The sequence below is a fragment of the Schistocerca americana genome, chromosome 8 (assembly GCF_021461395.2).
Source record: "Schistocerca americana isolate TAMUIC-IGC-003095 chromosome 8, iqSchAmer2.1, whole genome shotgun sequence".
NCBI lineage: Eukaryota > Metazoa > Arthropoda > Insecta > Orthoptera > Acrididae > Schistocerca > Schistocerca americana.
The window spans coordinates 156,796,000-156,814,678 of record NC_060126.1 but is presented as its reverse complement, the minus strand read 5'-3'; the positions used below and the strand labels follow the sequence as shown (position 1 = coordinate 156,814,678).

At 39.3% G+C, this 18,679-nt stretch overlaps 1 protein-coding gene across 2 annotated transcripts in view; it reads right to left on the bottom strand.

Moving 5' to 3' along the window:
- LOC124545166 (Fanconi anemia group D2 protein) overlaps positions 1-18,679 on the bottom strand; it is a 207,201-nt gene that overhangs the window by 75,074 nt on the left and 113,448 nt on the right. For both annotated transcript variants that reach the window (XM_047124001.1, XM_047124002.1), the window contains exons 15-16: positions 11,477-11,735; positions 1,038-1,186 (exon numbers count right to left, since the gene is read on the bottom strand). In XM_047124001.1, coding sequence (XP_046979957.1) covers positions 1,038-1,186; positions 11,477-11,735 — 408 coding nt within the window. The remainder of the gene's footprint in view (positions 1-1,037; positions 1,187-11,476; positions 11,736-18,679) is intronic.

Here is an 18,679-nt window from a genome sequence, read left to right as displayed (position 1 = left end):
CAAGCTGGTTGAGGACTATGTGAGTGCAAAGATTGGAGTAATGAACAAGCAGCAAATTATGTCATGTTGCCAACAAGGGAATCTATATCACATACTTTGGCTTTTTAGGAACATCTACCACATTTAAACTGGAGTTTGCCTGAATCCATTTGTAGCTGAAATTGAAATTACTAAAACTGGGCAAATACTCAACTATAATACTCAATTCTGCAGCAGACAGTAAAAGTCTACATAGGGGCCAGTGGTGTATTTATGTGTTTCATGCTGCAATGTTGTTGATGCTCACTGAGACATGATGGGAATGAAAGGAGGTGTGTCAGCTGCTAGTCCTATGCAGTCAATGATACAGTGGGTTACAGATGATATGTTTGAAAGCAAGAGACATTGTTACATGCTCATGTCAGCATAGAAATGCAATCCAATATGCATCCAGATAAAAACAGCTGTTTCTCCAGTCCCACGATAACCACAACCTCAGAAATTGCAACATACTCAGAAGAAACAGCCAAATATTTATGACAATGAAGATATAAATTTCATTTATCTGCTATTAGGATTATGATTAAAAATAGTGATACTTCAGACAAGACAACATTAGTAAGTGAACAACATACAAAAGAAAACTGTGCGCAAATTAATGCAAACCATTTCTTTTCATATATTTTATTAATCCTTGTATTATCAAAATGTAGACAATCAATAAATGGCATAATTTAAAATAAGTATAATGTTAACTTTTTTGGCAGATATTTCAACTCAGTAAAACAGTTGGTAATTTTGCTTGGTCAGAATATGTTAAAAATAAATTTTTCTCAAGAAGCCTCTTGAAAAAAAGGGGTGTTGTCTGATAATTAGGGTCATCTTATACTCGAGTAAATACGGTAATCTTTATGTAACACTAACTTATTTTTTCTGCAAACTTTTTGTCAAAGCACACTATCTAATGTTCCTAACAAGCAAATTCGTGCATTTGTCACTGAAGAGGGTGTTAAGAAAAGGATGCCACAAAACAATTCAGAATACAATTAAAATATTACCCATCACGAGCTGGCTTTTTGCTAATTTGAGCAACAGGCTGTGTGGCATAGAACTGGCATGGCGGAGGTTCATAGCCCTCTGGAGCTCTTAACATCAGCACAGCCAAGCGATGTTCCAGATCAACCACCTGACGCAAGCGCACCATGACCTGTTGTAGACAAACTGATTTCAGAGCAATAATTATTCCTGCATTATTTCTAATGACACTATTTTTGTAATATAACATTGGGAAATCCAGGATGGAATAATGACAATATTATGATTTATGCTCACAGTCCTTCCTTGGCAGCCAGACGGTGCTCTGGTGTGTGTGTGTGTGTGTGTGTGTGTGTGTGTGTGTGTGTGTGTGTGTGTAAGAAGGCCTTTTTGGCCAGAAGCTGCTACTCACACCCAAACCTCCAGATGTCAGACACTCAGATCGCTACCAAACATTGTATGTTGATGGAGTCTCAACCAAACCACCGATTTAGTTCCTGTTGTGTGCTGAACATGCGTAAATGGTAATTAAAAGGAACACCAGAACTACGGAGAATACGAAAAGCGTATCTGTGAGCAACTGATTTGATCTCGCATAGGTGAGTTGATTCAACATAAGATCATCGTACCAAAGGTTCTGTGTTCAAACCCCACTGATTACAATTTTTATAAACTGTTTACACATGAAACTGTTACATGGGAGAAAATTTTCCTGACATGTAAAAGGGTTTTTCAGAGTTTGTAGTAGTGTTATTATGGCAGTCTGCTTTCGCTTCATTACTTTAAAGTAGGAAACCTATGGAGTATATTTTTTATATATCTGTCCAACTGAACACCACACCTATCTATACAAATGTACCTACAGGTTTTCTATTTTTAACTAATGAAGCGAAAGCACACTGCCAAAGGAACACTGCTGCAAACTACAAAAAGTTATTTCACATGTCAGGAAAATGTTCTCCCATATAACAGTTTCATGCATGAACAATTAAAAAAAATTTTAATCAGTGGCATTTAAACACGGGACCTTTGGTACAATGCTCTGATGCTCTACCAAGTCACCTATGCAAGATCTTCAAGTCAATTGCTCACAAATACGCTTTTCCTATGCTTCGTAGTTCTGATGTTACTTTAGATTACTGTTTAGGCATGTTCTACTGGGTGACAGCAGACAACATGAATTAAATCTGTGTTTTGGTTGATACTATATCTACATACAACATCTGGTACCGATCTGTGTGTCTGACATCTGGAGGTTTGGGTGTCAGCATTTCTGCTATATGGTGAGTAGCAATCCTCCCTTTTCATAATATTGTCATTATTCTGCCCTGGATTTTCCATTATTTTGTTTTTGTGATGTATATTGATGCTGCAGGGTTCAATTTTAGCACTCCAGAGTAAAAGGCATCACAAAACCAGTTAAATGCAAAATCTGCACAATTTACACATTTATTCATTCATATTTATGTATATAAACTGACTTCCAGTATTTCTTTTGTGTCAGAGTAAAATCACATGATCAGATGAATTCACATCAAAAACTTAGGCTCAAAACCTTATGTAAAATTTAAACATGCTTTACGTGTTGATTGTACATAAACTAGTGCACGAATCATGATGCATTTTGCATTTCTAAAGGCCAAGTGCTGCAGTTAAATTAAAAAAAAAAGTATTTTGTGCTGTTATGTTACACTTTTAGTAGCCATGTCCCCATTCAAAGAATCATTCACCCTTAATTTCAGTGTATGTCAATGTGAATTAATGTACATTTCTGAGAATTTTCAGAAGTTAAACTTTTGTTTCCCTTTCAGCAGGAGTGTATATGTCTGCATTTATCATAAATTAGAGTTATTTTTAAGTTTGTTATCAAATATTACATCAAAAAAGTTTCAGCACATTAATAAGTTTTAGCTTAAGTTTTTTTTGTTGTCTTAATAGAAATCTCATTTTGTGTATTAACTGCTTCAGCTCTTAAAGGTAATTAGTAATACTTTAAGCTTAACAGGTTCAGAAATGCAAAGAGATCAGCATGCTTATTTTATAGTTACTTGTTTGCCGTTCAGTAAATCACTGCACCATTCACAATGCAGCCCCACTAAATTCTGTTGTCAAATATGGGATGAGTTAGTTGACAATCATAAGCTGCTGGATATAACCCTGACTACTGTCAAATGATTAGAGGCTGCAGTGAATGCATGTCTCGGGAGATTTCCCATGTGTGGTGTACCAGAGATACCAAAGGACGTCAAATACTATCCGTTCTTGTGGATCCTGTCTCCCTCACAAGAAGTATGATACCTATCAATACTTCCACACTTGATTTTGAGTTATATGCTAGACGTAAGACTAGGTGTCCTGTACAAAGGCGACAGGCACCAGAGAAAACTTAGGGTATTATACCCATTCCTCTAACCGACAAGTTTGAGGTCCTGTCTTTCAGTAAAAACGAAACTGAGCCAGTTGGAAAACACGCTGTGTCCCATGTCAAGGGGAAGTAAACACAAAAGAGTCTGTGTCTGTATGAGTTAAAGGTGCACTGAATTGTGCCAAGATTAAAGTTGTTGGTGATGTGACACATTACCATAGAAACTGAAATAAAGAACCCATCCTTTCCTTGAGAAAAAAAAAAAAAATAATAATAATAAATATTACATGACAGCAAAAAAGAAACATATTTGGTCATGGTAAATGACCCATCCCAAGTCATCCAGATACTGATTCACCAACAGACACTGACATCTAACAGGAGGGAACCATGGCTATGGGGGGAGCTGTGCTCCAATCTTTGATGCCCCTTATAGAAATGGTAGCAAGGAATGGGAAGAAATGCCAGCAGCATTCAGTGTATAAGCCTGGGGACCTCATTCAAAATGTTGAAGAGGCTATTGTGACAACTGCCGAGGAAACAGGGTGTAACCAACTGTAGTTTGTGGCACAGATTGGAACAAATGATGCCTTTGGTTTGGGCTCTGAGGTAATGCTTGGATCATTTCAGTGACTGGCAGAGAAGGTTGAGAAGACTAGCCTTGTTCATGAAGTCTCAACGGGGTTCACAATGTGCAGCATTGTCCCCAGATCAATCATGGTCCTCTGGTTCTGTGTCAAGTGGAAGGCTTAAGGCAGAGACTTCAAAGATTATGTGACAAGCTAGGCCGTGACTTACTAGACTTGCACCTTAGGGTTGAGCGCTATAGAGTCCCCCTAAATGGATCTACACATATCAATGGCTGCTACCCAGGTAGCTGACTGAGTGTGGGGTGCACACAAGGGTGCTTTAGAGTAGGCGACTCCCCATCCCGTCTAGATAACAATAGCTGTAGGGGACATGGAAGTGTCAAAGCATTCACGACAAAGTGCCAGAGTTCAAATTGCTCCTACAGAACTGGTTACAAGTGAGAATTTTGAGGAACATTTAAGCGTATAAAAAAAACACAGGCTAATGGTAAATGGAGGTAGTGTGTAGAAGATAGTAATTCATACGCACTGAGATAGAAATTGAAACTGCATGCAGGACTATCTGAACAAGACTAGATATCAAGGGTGGGTGGGGGGTGGCAGAGGGGTGTCATAAACTTATGATCATATACTTATATTCATCACCACATTTACCTCCAGATGTAACTGAAAATTTTAGACAAAACATAAGTTCACTAGCACATAGTCATCAGACGAGATTTTAACCATCCAACAATCAATTGGGAAAATTACAGTTTTGTAAGTGGTAGGCATCACAAGATGTTCCGTGAAACATTACTAAATGCTTTCTCAGAAAATTACCTAGAACAGATTGATTAGGAGCCCATCCATAATGGAAATCTGTTAGATCTGACAGCAACGAATAGACCTCACCTTTTTGATGATGTCCACGTAAAATCTGGTATAAGGAGGGACCTGAAAAATTCCCATTCCGTGATAAATACCACTATAGATGTGAATCCTGCCTCAAAATGTGAAAACCTGAAATTATCTAACAGACACTATTTCACAGCAAACTGTATCCAGATAAACTATTTTATCAGACAGTTTGTAACAGCTTTATTTTCAGCACATAACTCTTGAAAACATAACCAACTTTTGGCTACCAGTATTGCAAATCATCTAAAGAAGCCAATTTGGAAAAATAATGTGTTAAGAACATGTTTGCAAAATAAAAAGGGCAGCATGCAATGATGTATCAGTGTGCTCGATGTTCTGGTGCCACGCTAATTATGGGCGGTTGAATGGCCTGTATAAAATACATGCAACACAGTACTTAGTCATGGGACCTAGCACCTTAGAACAAAGAAACACATATGTTCATCTGCTCTAAAGTTAAAAAAAATTGGCATAATGCAGACACATTTAACATGGCAGTTGGGCCAGGATGACCTCGTTTACGACACTGCCAACCTCAACTCGTATTTGCATAGTAGCTGTTACCAAATGCTTTCTTCTGCGTGACACTCATTGCCTTCTTTTCTTATTTTGAAATGAACGAAGATATTAATCCTGCTGCATCACGGAGTTCAATTACAACCTTCACAACACCAGAAGGAATCAGTGATCATCCCTGTGGCCTTGTGCCAGTGCTGCTTTCAAAGAAAAACAGAACCAGTGTGAAGACCAGCTGCCCTACGAGATGGAGGCAGCACTTTGTTTCCCCACACCACTCCTCAACTCCCTGATGAGCACAGTTTCAGTTTGCTTACAATTGGGACTGACTGCCAGTTTATAGTGTCTGCACTATAGCGACTTGAAAACAAAACCTTTCAATGTATTTTGACTGTGCCAAAATTCTTCCCCTAATGTGAAAATAGTTATTTTCAGTTCTATTTCTATATGAAATGCCTTGTCAGTGCTATCAGTGTCATTGTCAAAAATGTGGGCCACACAGCAATGAATCTCCACAGAAAGGTTGAAATTAATATTCTGCAGATATTTTAATTGTCAAATTGGATGGGAAGAGAAAAATAATGTCACGAAACAGTGCCAGAGGAAGAAAACAGGCCAAGATCATTTTGGGAAAAACTACAGAAGTTTTTGAAAAAGAAAACATTCCAGTCAAAAAGCTCATCTATCACCAGAAAGTTATTACAACATATTAAGTCTTTGCCTGAAGGCAAATAGTGTGAGAACCTTATAAATTTGTTCATGTAACCATTTACAAAGAAACATACAGATACGATTTTAGCCAACAATAGATGTGAATTTTGCAAAAATAGATGCTACATTTTCAGCTCTCTAGATATCAGTGACCGTAAGATTTTTTCAGCACTAATTATTAGCAAAGCACAAGGGGTCACTAAAACAAGTAGAAGGATTTATACATTCAGCAAATTAGATAGAAGCAGTAGTGTTGAATTTCAATAAGGAACTCAAAACATTTAGCTCTTGGGAGGAGTATGTAGTACTATGGCTCAGTGCTAGAAGACTCATTCACCAAGCACTCAATAGAAAGGTACCTAATAGAACAGTTCATGACAGGAAGGACTCTTCACAGTATACAATCACTGTAAACAAACTTCTAAAAAAAATGTAGACTAATGCATAATAAGTGTAAAACAAAACATAGTACTGTAGCTAGGGAGATGCTTAATGAAACACATTTGGTTGTCATGAGGGCAATGCATGAGGCCATCAGTGACTATATTAACACAGTATTGTCATAGGATCTATCACAAAACCCATAGGAAGTCTGGTCATATTTAAAGGCTGTTAATGGTATCTAAGTTAGTGACCAGACACTCATGGCTGAGATACGAAATGAAACTGAAGAAAGCAAAGCAAAACCAGAAATGGTGAACTCCGTTTTCAAATGTCCCCCTACAAAAGAAAACCCTGGAGTATTTCCCCAATTTAATCCTCGTACAACTGTGAAGATGACGGAAATAAGTATTAGTGTCAGCAGTATTGAGAAGCACCTGAAATCACTGACATGAACGAAGGTTCAGGGCCTGTTGGAACCCCTATTATATTCTATACTCAATTTACGGATGAGTTAGCCTTCTTTTAACTGTAATTTACCCACCAAAAAAAAAAAAAAAAGTGTCAAGTAGTTGGGAGGGAGCACAAGTCACACCCACCCAGGAAAAGGATAGCAGAATGATCCACAGAACTACCATCCAGTAGCCTTGACATCCATTTGCTGTAGAACCTTAGAAAATATTCTAACCTCTTAGCAACAAATAATCCTGAGTTAATAATGAGCATCAAAATGGATAAAGGTATTAGTGAGCACAGGGTTGTCGTAGTGAGATTGAATATTGTAACCCCCCAAAACCTCCAAAAATAAATGAAAAATATACCTATTCAAAAAAGCAGGTAAAAATTCACTTGACGCCTTCCTGAGAGACAATTTCCATTTCTTCCAAATTAACAACATAAGCATAGACCAGATGTGGCTGTAATTCATAGAAATAGTATTGGCAGCAATTGAGAGATTTATACCAAATAAATTAGCAAATGACAGAGCTGATCCTCCTTGGTACACAAAACAGGTTAGAACATTGTTGCAGAAACAATGAAACAACCATGACAAATTAAAACAGATGCAAAATCCCAAAGATTGGCGATCTTTTACAGAAGCTCGAAATTTAGCATGGACTTCAATGTGAGATGCTTCAAACAGTTTCCACAACAAAACTTTGTCTCCAAACCTGGCAGCAAATCCAAAGAGATTCTGGGCGTATGTAAAGTATGCTAGCAGCAAGACACAATCAACACCCTCTCTGCGAGATTGTAGTGGATATATTATCGAAGACAGTGCTGCCAAAGCAGAGTTACTAAGCACAGCCTTTTGAAATGCCTTTACAAAAGAAAACTAAGTAAATATTCCAGAATTCGAATCAAGAACTGCTGCCAACATGAGTAACATAAAAGTAAATATCCTCGGAGTAGAGAAGCAACTTAAATCACTTAATAAAAACAAGTCTCCTAGTCCAGACTGTATACCAATTAGGTTCCTTTCAGAGTATGCTGATGCAATAGCTCCATACTTAACAATCATATACAACCATTCGCTCAACGAAAGATCCATCCCAAAGACTGGAAAGTTGCACAGGTCACACCAATATTCAAGAAAGGTAGTAGGAGTAATCCACTAAATGACAGGCCCATATCATTACCATCGATATGCAGCAGGATTTTAGAACATATATTTTGTTCAAACATTATGAATTACCTCGAAGAAAATAGTCTACTGACACACAGTCAACATGAATATAGAAAACATCATTCTTGTGAAACTCAACTAGCTCTTTACTCGCATGAAGTGTTGAGTGCTATTGACAAGGGATTTAAAACTGATTCCATATTTATGGATTTCGGAAGGCTTTTGACACTGTACCACACAAGCAGCTTGTAGTGAAATTGTGTGCTCATGGAATATTGTCTCAGTTATGCGACTGAATTTATGATTTTCTGTCAGAGAGGTCACAGTTCACAGTAACTGACGGAAAGTCATCAAGTAAAACAAAAGTGATTTCTGGCATTCCCCAAGGTAGTGTTCCTTATATATATATATATATGAACGATTTGGGGGACAACCTGAGCAGCCCTCTTAGGTTGTTTGCAGATGATCAAAACAAATTGCAAAATGATTTAGAAAAGTATCTATATGGCGCGAAACTGGAAACTCACCCTGAATAACGAAAAGTGTGAGGTAATCCACATGAGTGCTAAAAAGAATCCATTAAACTGCAGTTACACAATAAATCAGTCAAATCCTAAGGCCATAAATTCAACTAAATACCTAGGAATTACAGTTACGAACAACTTTAACTGAAAGGCACTCATAGAAAATTTTGTGGGGAAGGCTAACGAAAGACTGCATTTTATTGACAGGACACTTATAAAATGTAAAAGATCCACTAAGGAGACTGCCTACACTATGCCTGCCTGTCCTCTTTCAGAATACTGTTGTATAGTGTTGGAGTCTTACCTGACAGGATTGATGGAGTACATCAAAAAGTTCAAAGTAGTGCACAATGTTTTGTATTATTGCCAAATTGGGGAGAGAGAATCACTCAAATGATACAGGATTCGGAATGGAGATCATTAAAACAAAGGTGTTTTTGGTTGCGGTAGAACTTTCTCACGAAATTCCAATCACCAGCTTTCTCCTCCGAATGTGAAAATATTTTATTGACACAGATCGACATACGGAGAAATGACCATCGTGATAAAATAAGGGAAATCAGAGCTCATATGGAAAGATATAGGTGTTCAGTCTTTCCCTGCCCTATTTGAGACTGTAACAATAGAGAATTGTGAAGGTGGTTCGATGAACACACTGCCAGGCACTTAAATGTGATTTGCACAGTACCCACAGATGTAAAGTATCTCGTCAACCTGAATGTATTCTGAAAATATCGAATATGTGAAATGCAACCCTCATGTAACGTCTCCAAATGCTGCGTCTGGCAGTCTCTAGTCCCTGTACGCCCCACCAGTGCTCTTCCCCCCCCCCCCCTCCCCCACACATACCCTGCACTATCCCTTCCCCTCTCCTGCTCCACTCCATATTGCTATTCATGCAACAGTTGCATTCTATCAGAGTTGCCAGTGGTAGTAATTTTGTGTGTGTGTGTGTGTGTGTGTGTGTGTGTGTGTGTGTGTGTGTGTGTGAGCGCGTGCACATGAGCAAGTTTGCTGAAGAAGGCTTTGGCCAAAAAATTATAATGTTTAACAGACTTCCCATTCTGTCTGCCTGCAACTCAATGTGTCATCTTTACAGTGAGCAGCACTCTGACCTTTTCCTAATACTGTTGATATTCCAACTCAAGCTTCTCTCTCACAACATCCTGAAAAACATGGATCAATGAAGTCAGATAGACGCAGCATTTCTTGATTTCTTAAATGCATTTGACTCAGTCCAATACCTTCACTTATTGTCAAAAGTGTGATGGAATGGGGTAACAAGGAAAATTTTTGACTGGATAGAGGATTTCTTGATAGGGAGGCTGCAGCATGTTATCTTGGATGGAGAGTCACTGACAGATCTAGTATTAATTTCAGGTGTGCCCCAAGGAAGTGTGTTTGGACCCTGGCTTGCAGACAATATTAATAGCAATCTCAGACTTTTCATAGATGATGCATTTCACAAAATGAAAAACAAAAACAAATATGTATATCCTTTGACTAAATTATCAATGAGTCACATTTGGAATTGGTCAACTCATACAAATACAAATGGTTCAAATGGCTCTGAGCACTATGGGACTTAACATCTGTGGTCATCAGTCCCCTAGAACTTAGAACTACTTAAACCTAACTAACCTAAGGACATCACACACATCCATGCCTGAGGCAGGATTCGAACCTGCGACCATAGTGATCACGCGGTTCCAGACTGAAGCGCCTAGAACCGCATGGCCACACTGGCCAGCCATACAAATACATGAATGTAACGGTTTTTTTGGAATATGAAATGGAATAATTGCATTGGATCAGTTGTCAATAAAGCAGGTGACAGACTTTGGCTCATTGGTTGAATGTAAGGAAATTCAACTAGTATACAAAGAAGATTGCTTACAGAATGCTAGTGCAACCCATCCTAGATACTGCTCAAGTATGTGGGACCAATACTAAATAGGACTAATGGGGGATACAGAGAAGGGCAGCACAAATGGTCACAGGTTAGGTGCGAGCAAATGTCACATTGACACAGCAGAAATTGCACTGGCAGACATCTGAGGATGTGAAGCAAACTATCTGAAGAAAGCCTACTTACGAAGTTTCATGAACCAGCCTTAAATAATGAATGTAGCAATATACAACTAACCAAACAATGGAAAACACAGGATGGAATAATGAAAATACTATAAAAGGGTATATTGGTACTCACCACATAGTGGAGATGTGGAGTCGCAGACAGGCATGACAAACAAACTGCTAAACAAATAGGCTTTTGGCCACAAGGCCTTCTTAAGAAGTACACGAAACAAACATAAAAACACACACACACACACACACACACACACACACACACACACACACATTGTCTCTGGCTGCTGAGGCCAGATGTTGGCAGCCAAGGACGAGTCTTGTGCGTATGAGCTGTGTTTACGTGAATGCATGAGTGTGTGTTGTCTACTTCGGAAGAAGTCGTTTTGGCTGAAACCTTACTTGTTTAGCAGTCTTTCTGTTGTGCAGTGTCTGTGACTCAACATCTTCCCAGTACAGAAAACAACATGCCCTCAGCCCCCTTCTGTAGCATGCACATTTCTCACAAATTTTACAATTAAATACAGATGTGATGCGATAACCTGGTGTGTGGCCTATAATATTGAAACCCATAAACCTTATGATGACTGACAGATAACAACCAAACGATTGCATAGTGCTAGCTTCTATGAAATTCCATTAAGCGTAAATGTGCAACAGACTCTATATCTGTCTGAAGAGGCTGAAGAAAGCTTGAATATTAACTCTGAATTTACATTACAAACATGTTAGTATGAAACAAAATTTCTCAATGACTTACCTTCTCTTTCAAAAGAGCACTCTTTTGAAGCACAAAAGCATTTATCAGCTCCCTAAACCAATTAATACAGTAGAAAAGAGAATCGAGTATCACTTGCTTCTGATCAGGTTCCATGTACCTGAAATCATCCTCATCTTCATATTCTGGCATGACGACACCACACACAAGCAAAGCATCAATTTCATCCAGTACACCTGAGCAAGTCAGCATCTTGATGAGCCGTAAGAGTCGTAGATATGAATTTAAGATTACCAGATTCCTTAAGACAAGAAAGTTATCATCACTTTTAATAAAGCTATGCCACAGACAGAATTAAAATATCATGAAATTTATCAACGAGAATGCTATCACACTATACAATGTGCATTACATCTAGTTACACATTCAGTGGTTCACATACACATGCATCTGTATGCGCAGATAATGAGACAGGTTGCCAGTCGTCTTCAATATTGTGTAATAAAGCCTGGTTGTAATAATTTCAATGAAAGCTGTAAAAATCATGTTTAATATACTTTAAAACTAGTCAGTTTTGTCTTGCAACAGATGTAATTACAAGCATTTGCCATTATGCAATATATTCAGAACAGGTTGGTGTGACAACTTTACTTCATCAAAAGATTTCCCTGAGAGCACAAGTTTTTCCAGGTTGAAATTTTAAATCTCCCTGAACCAATTTTGTTGTATGTGAGAACAAATTACAGTTTACTAATTCTTATGGCCACAAATTGAGTTGCATGTCACTTATTAACGATAATTCCAAATTCAGCTGAGACCAAAGAAATTTATTTACATAACTGATGATTTTGTTGTTGTTTAAGCAATAATGTTAAACTGTAATACCTTGTAACATATAAGCTTCATTCACACACAGAAAACTCAGGCTACACCTACAGGCTGTTTGACTGCTACAGAAGAGTGGGGTGAGCAGAGGATAATGAAAGGAGCAAATAATAGTAATGAAACATAGCCACACAAACTGATGTTTTCCCCAATTCGGTGTATTACAACCAGAGGATCCCAACTCCAAATAGGCACTTGAGAATAAACACTTTAAAACAAGTGTTCCACACACTCACAATTTATGTGAAGGCTTCTGTATGTCTCCTTATTGATACCTGTAAATGTTCAAAAACTCCAGATGTGTTCTGAAAGCACTGAAATCTATTCACAATGCATTCCCAGAGCTCATCAATACTATCAACAACATAGCAAAGGTTTTAAATAATCATACACAGGAAAATCCAATGGATTCAAATCATGGGATGTGAGAGGCCACAGTATTGACAAGACATAACAGATACACCTGTTGTGAAATACAAAACTTTCCCAGCATACAGACTGTTCTATGTATAAAATTTCAGAACTGCCGAATGTCTGTAACTGGCATTTGCATGCATTGCTTGAGCGCACGTCCTTTTGCGATAAGTCTATGCACTGCTCTGCATTCCCTCCATGGTGAAAGCTCACCTCTTTGATACCAAAATGAATATCTTCACATAGTAAGATTGCAGGATGACACCGGTTTCGCAAAGCACGAAGTTTTTCTGTAACTGGGTCCCATGCGGAATTTAACTGGAAACCACAATTTTGATTCATAAGGGATTCAGATAGTCATATTTCCAGTCATTCATTGATGACTGAGCTCAGAAAGTTTGACGTATGGGCTAACATTTTTTTATTACATGTCCCTGAATGACCAACAAAACTACAGTGATCATCAACAGTGGACTTATTTGCTTAGAGAAGGTAAGTACGCAATCCTGCACAGTAAGCATTGTTTGCTCTATATAAGATTTGGCACATGCACATGGAATTCTGTAAACATTTGCTCTGAGCAATTCTAAGTCGTCTTTAACAGATCCCAAAAGCACTGACATTTTGGAAGGAAGCTGAAACATTACTTTAACTTTATGTCTTCTTAATTCTCTGCCTATTTTAGTGGAAACATACCTAATATATGGTAGACAAGCAGTTGTTTTGTAGGCCTCATCCTCTTGTTATGTTGTTTGTACATCTGTAGCAGTCTCTGCACTTGTTGAGATGAATACCTGTTATTCAGGAAAATAGGCTGCAGGTGTCCTAGTTCCATTTGCTGGCTATCAGCATCTGAGATGGTATAGGCTTGGTGGATCAAGGTCTTCAGAATGCCAATCATCTGTGCAGGATGATGGCAACAAGTAGATTGTAAATAAAGGTCAGTACAAGTGGCCTTTCAATACACTGAATGCCCAATTGTGCCCTCGCAATTTACTACTGAGGTGGAGAAAGACGGCTGCTTGTGGTTTTCAGACATCTTGGCGAACAGGTCTCGCGCAGGTGCTGATGGGAACACTCTGCTTTTTTGTTTTCTTCTATAGGAAAACTTTTCATGATTCAATCGTGCTGCCTCCCATGTACTGTCATTGGTATGCCCAAACCTGAACTGTATATTGGCCATTTCTTCATCTGAAAATGTATGTGGAGCCATGCCAACCACTTCAAATGTTAATCACGCACACAGCATTTGCTGTTCACTGTGGGAACTAGTACTTAGAACAAACGGCTGTTTATGCTGCTCAAATACTGATGGCACAACCCAAAACTTGAGCTGTGATTGGTTGCTTCAAAGGTCACTCTTCCTATCAGATCAATGAACGTAACATACTCAACTAACTGACAGCAACGTGCCAAGAGTGAACTTGCAACATACACGTAACCTTCGATATTAACAGTATTGCAACGTGGGTGTGATTGCATTCATGCGTATGTTTATTATGATTATTTGCTTGTTTCATTGTCCTCTGCTCACTTCTTTGATTTGTACCTACATTAGTCACACACCTAGTATAACGTGCACTATTTCTTCATTTGGGCTTGTTAAACTTTGTCTAGTGTCAATACAAAATCTGATATTGACTCTTTGAGGTACCCACAAATAAGGGTGTCTGCAAAAATTTATCAAGGAGGAGGAAACATTCGTAATTGCAATTCATAAGAATGATACAGTTTCTGAAAACACATCTGTTCCGAGAACTAAATATGGCAAGAAGTACACAAAACCTTTCGTATTCTAAATGACTGGTAGTTAACCAAACAACACATTTTGAAAGTAGATTACATTGATACCTAAAAGATAGGCAGATTTCAATAGCATATTCAAAGTGCGTCCTTTTCTTTTAGTGACACGATTATTGACGGCATTTCTTTTGAGTTAATGAAATGTCACACACTCATATGATTAACTCAAGCATATCCAAAAAGTTAGGAATTAAAGCTACTAAATATCCTGTTCACATGTCGATAATATTAGGTTGCCAATGAAAATTAAACATTGCATTAGCTGAAAGAGTCAGAGTGACAGACAAAATGTTACTGGATGAAGAAAAAGGTCATTAATACTCTTAAAAGTAGAAAAATAAGAAATAAACTTTAAAGAGATTATTTACGCAACTCTGATGCCACCTATAACACTTTGTTTACTTAGAAGACTTTACATTTGATTAAACAATGGAAACTCCAAGTTGGAATATCTACAATGCAGGAAAAGAATTATTGCTAGTTACTTTAAAGATGACACGTTAAGTTGCAAACGGGCACAATTAAAAGACACTTACACACGTGCTTTCATCCACTGCCCTCATCAGAAAAAGAGGAGCATATACCGCTCATTCACACAAGCAAGCAAACCCCACAAACACGACCATCATCTCCGGCACCTCGGGCCAGAATGCAACTGGCACGTGGGATGGAAGCAGCAATCTGGAGGGGGTGAGGAAGGAGAAGGGATAGTAGTGTACAGGTGAAGGGAGAGAGGAGTGCTGTCGAAGTGTGCAGGGACTACAATGCCAACAGGCACAGTGTCAGGCGGTTGTGGGGCAGGAGGTGGGGAACACAAGAGCAAAATACAAGTGGAGCGGGGAAAGATAGGCAGGTGCATTGGCAGAGGGAAACAAACAAAGAGGGTGGGAGACGAGAATGAGGAGGGGGTGATATGATATATGGGGTGGAAACTGTTGGGTGGAGGATGTGGGGACAGAATGTTACTGTAGGTTGGGTAATTACAAGAGTGGAGTATGTGTTGTAAGGATAACTCCCATCTGCACATTTCAGAAAAGCTGGTGCTGGAGGGGAGGATGCAAATGGCCCGGGTAGTCAAGCAGCTGTTGAAATCGAGCACGTTATTTTCAGCAGCCACAGAGTGGTCTACTTTCCTCTTGCCCACAATTTCGCAGTGGCTGTTTGTCCTGATGGACAGCTTGTTGGTAGCCGTACCAATATGAAAAAGTGTGCACTGATTGCAGGAAAGCTGGTAAATGACATGACTGCTTTCACAGGTGGCACGGCCCCAATGTGGTGGGATAAATCTGTGGCTGTGAGGCTGTAGGGCAGGGGATGTGGTAAATGGAGCAAAAAATGAGAGGAGTGGGAAAGGATTGGCGAGTGCATCGGCAGAGGGCACCAACAAATGTGATGGGAGACAAGAATGGGGAGGAGCTCATACAGCAGAGGGGGTGGAAACTGTTGGGTGGCACGTGTGGGGACAATTTGTTACTGTAGGTTGAGACTGGGATAATTACGAGTGTGGAGAATGTGTTATAAGGGTAACTCCCATCTACGCATTTCAGCATGTTATGTTCAGCAGCATGTTGTGCCAAAGGGTGATCTACTTTCCTCTTAGCCACAGTTTGGCAGTAGCTGTTCATCCTTGTGGACAATGGTTGGTAGACATACCAATATAACAAGGTGTGCAAAGACTGCAGCAAAGCTGGTAAATGACATGGCTGCTTTCACTGGTGGCCCAGTCCCTGATGAGGTAGGATAAACCTGTGATAGGACTGGAACAGGTTGGTGGATTGGGCAGGTCTTATACCTGGGTCTTCCACAGAGATATGATTCTTGTGGCATGGGGTTGGGATTGAGAGTGGTGTGGAAATGGACCAGGATGTTGTGGAGGTCGGGTGGGAGATGGAACACTATTTTAGGAGGGAGTGGGAGGGATCTCAGGTAAGAAGTCTCTCATTTCAGGGCATGATGATGGGTAATCAAAGCCCTGACAAATGATGGTGTTCAGTTGTTCCAGTCCAGGGTGGTATTTGGTGATGAATGGGGCACTCCTTTGTGGCTGGTTCTTGGAGCAGTAGGATGTCACTATCCAACACCCATCCAACCCACAGTGTTATTCCTTGTCCACCTCTCACAGCATCTGAACTCTGCCTCACTGACTTTTTCAATTTGCACATGTTCATACCAATACTCCACCACACCAGAGCAGAACCATATCTGTAACATTGTTGTTAACCATTTCACAAAAACCCTCAGCTCCACAGAAGTTTCAGGCCTTTCCAAGGACCTCACCTTTAGCACTACACTCAAATTTAACCATTCTGGACTTGTCAAAGACCTACTCTCCTTCTCTCAATCCTTGCAATGGAAACAATTCTTTGCCACCAATCACTCCAACCAACGCCAACCTAATTCCAAGACTCAACCCTGTCTCTCCCCATTCAAACCACCATCCAACCTTGATCTCCCCCTCCCCCTCCCACATAACCACCTGCTGATCTTCCAGGAACTCATTACCTCCAACTTGACCGCACCATCCTTCCCCAGGTTCCTTCCTCACAATACCAACCTTTCAGCTGAAGAAAGAATAGCCATACACAACCTTAAAACAAATCCTGACCTAATCATCTTACCTGCAGACAAAGGTTCCACCACTTTTGTTATGATTGCAGTGACTACCTGGCAGAAGGCCTCCACCAATTATCTGACTCCTCCACCTATAAACTCTGCCACAGTGACCCCACCTGTGAAATCCAACACAACCACCAATCCCTGCTTAGAGTCTTAGGCCCTTCCCAGAACCTCTCCCCTGAATTCATGCCCCTCCTCACCCCTAAGACACCCTGCACACCCACCTTCTACATGGTCCCCAAAATCCACAAACCCAACAACCCTGGATGCCCCATTGCGGCAGATTATTGAGCCCACTGAAAGAATTTCGGCCCTATTGAGCAACACCTCCAACCAATTGCTCATAATCTAACCTCCCACACCAAAGATGCCAAGTACTTCACTGGTGAGGGAGAAGATAAGTGTTGTGAGATTTTGTTGCAGTCTCTTCACACCAGGATTTGGATAGGTCCAGAGAAAAGCCAAGGACTACTTTGTGAAGGTTCACAACAGTCCTGAGTGCAAGAGAGCACAAAAACTGCTGTTGGACCAAGTAAATAGGTAAACTTAAGTTACATAATAATTTGCTAATGCCACATTATTTCCTGAAAAAATTGGCAATGCTAAATTTAGGATACATTAAAATAGCTGACATTTACGTCTAGAAATGCTTGTGAATTCTGCACTAAATTAAGCCTGCAGCCCAAATTATAGGAGAGCACAGCCACTGACAATAAATTTATGGCTGAATAACTCTGCTAACTCTATAGCAGAAGAAACCAAAACAAATATTCTTGTCAAAGAAAAACTTCTGTCCCCTTTTCTCCTAAACAAGAGGTAAATAAAATACCAAATGAAATATCTAAAAAATTCTAGAGCAAATAATAATAATAATCACTTGGAAACTTGCAGCGACAATGGAAACAAAGCCGCACAAGATATGTTTGACAAAATAACCTTCCCAGTCTGACCAAGGAAACTAATGACATTACAGTACTAGGACAGAATGACTATGACACAGTAGGGAGAGCTTATTAGGTACATCAGCAGCTAGACATCAAAATGGTGAAAATGAAACAATAGTTTATTTACACTCCTATCAACAATTCTGCAAGTTATAAGCTCTTACCATTCCCTGAGATTGTGTGTCATTGTGCAATAACTTCTAGCATAAGAAAATCATTGTAGAAGCATACTTTGAACAGTTGTCACTGGAATGCAACATCAATAGACTCTGACAGTAGCAATGCACCATGTTTCAAACTGAATGCTCTTTACTCTGTGATCACTGTCATCTTGAAGCAAGACACTGTGAGAAAGTCAATAAAGTACTACTATGCACTGAAATAAGTAAAAAAGAACTGAAGCCTGAAATTTCAATGCTGATTGCAAAACAAGTTTGCTCAAGTATGGATCCATATTTATATTACAAATATTATTGTTATTTTTCTCTCCTTTCTCAGACGTTATGTCTGGTTAAAAATGGAAAGTGACGTGGACCTTGATCAAGCGTGACTTCCTTTTAACTATACGATATATGTTACATTG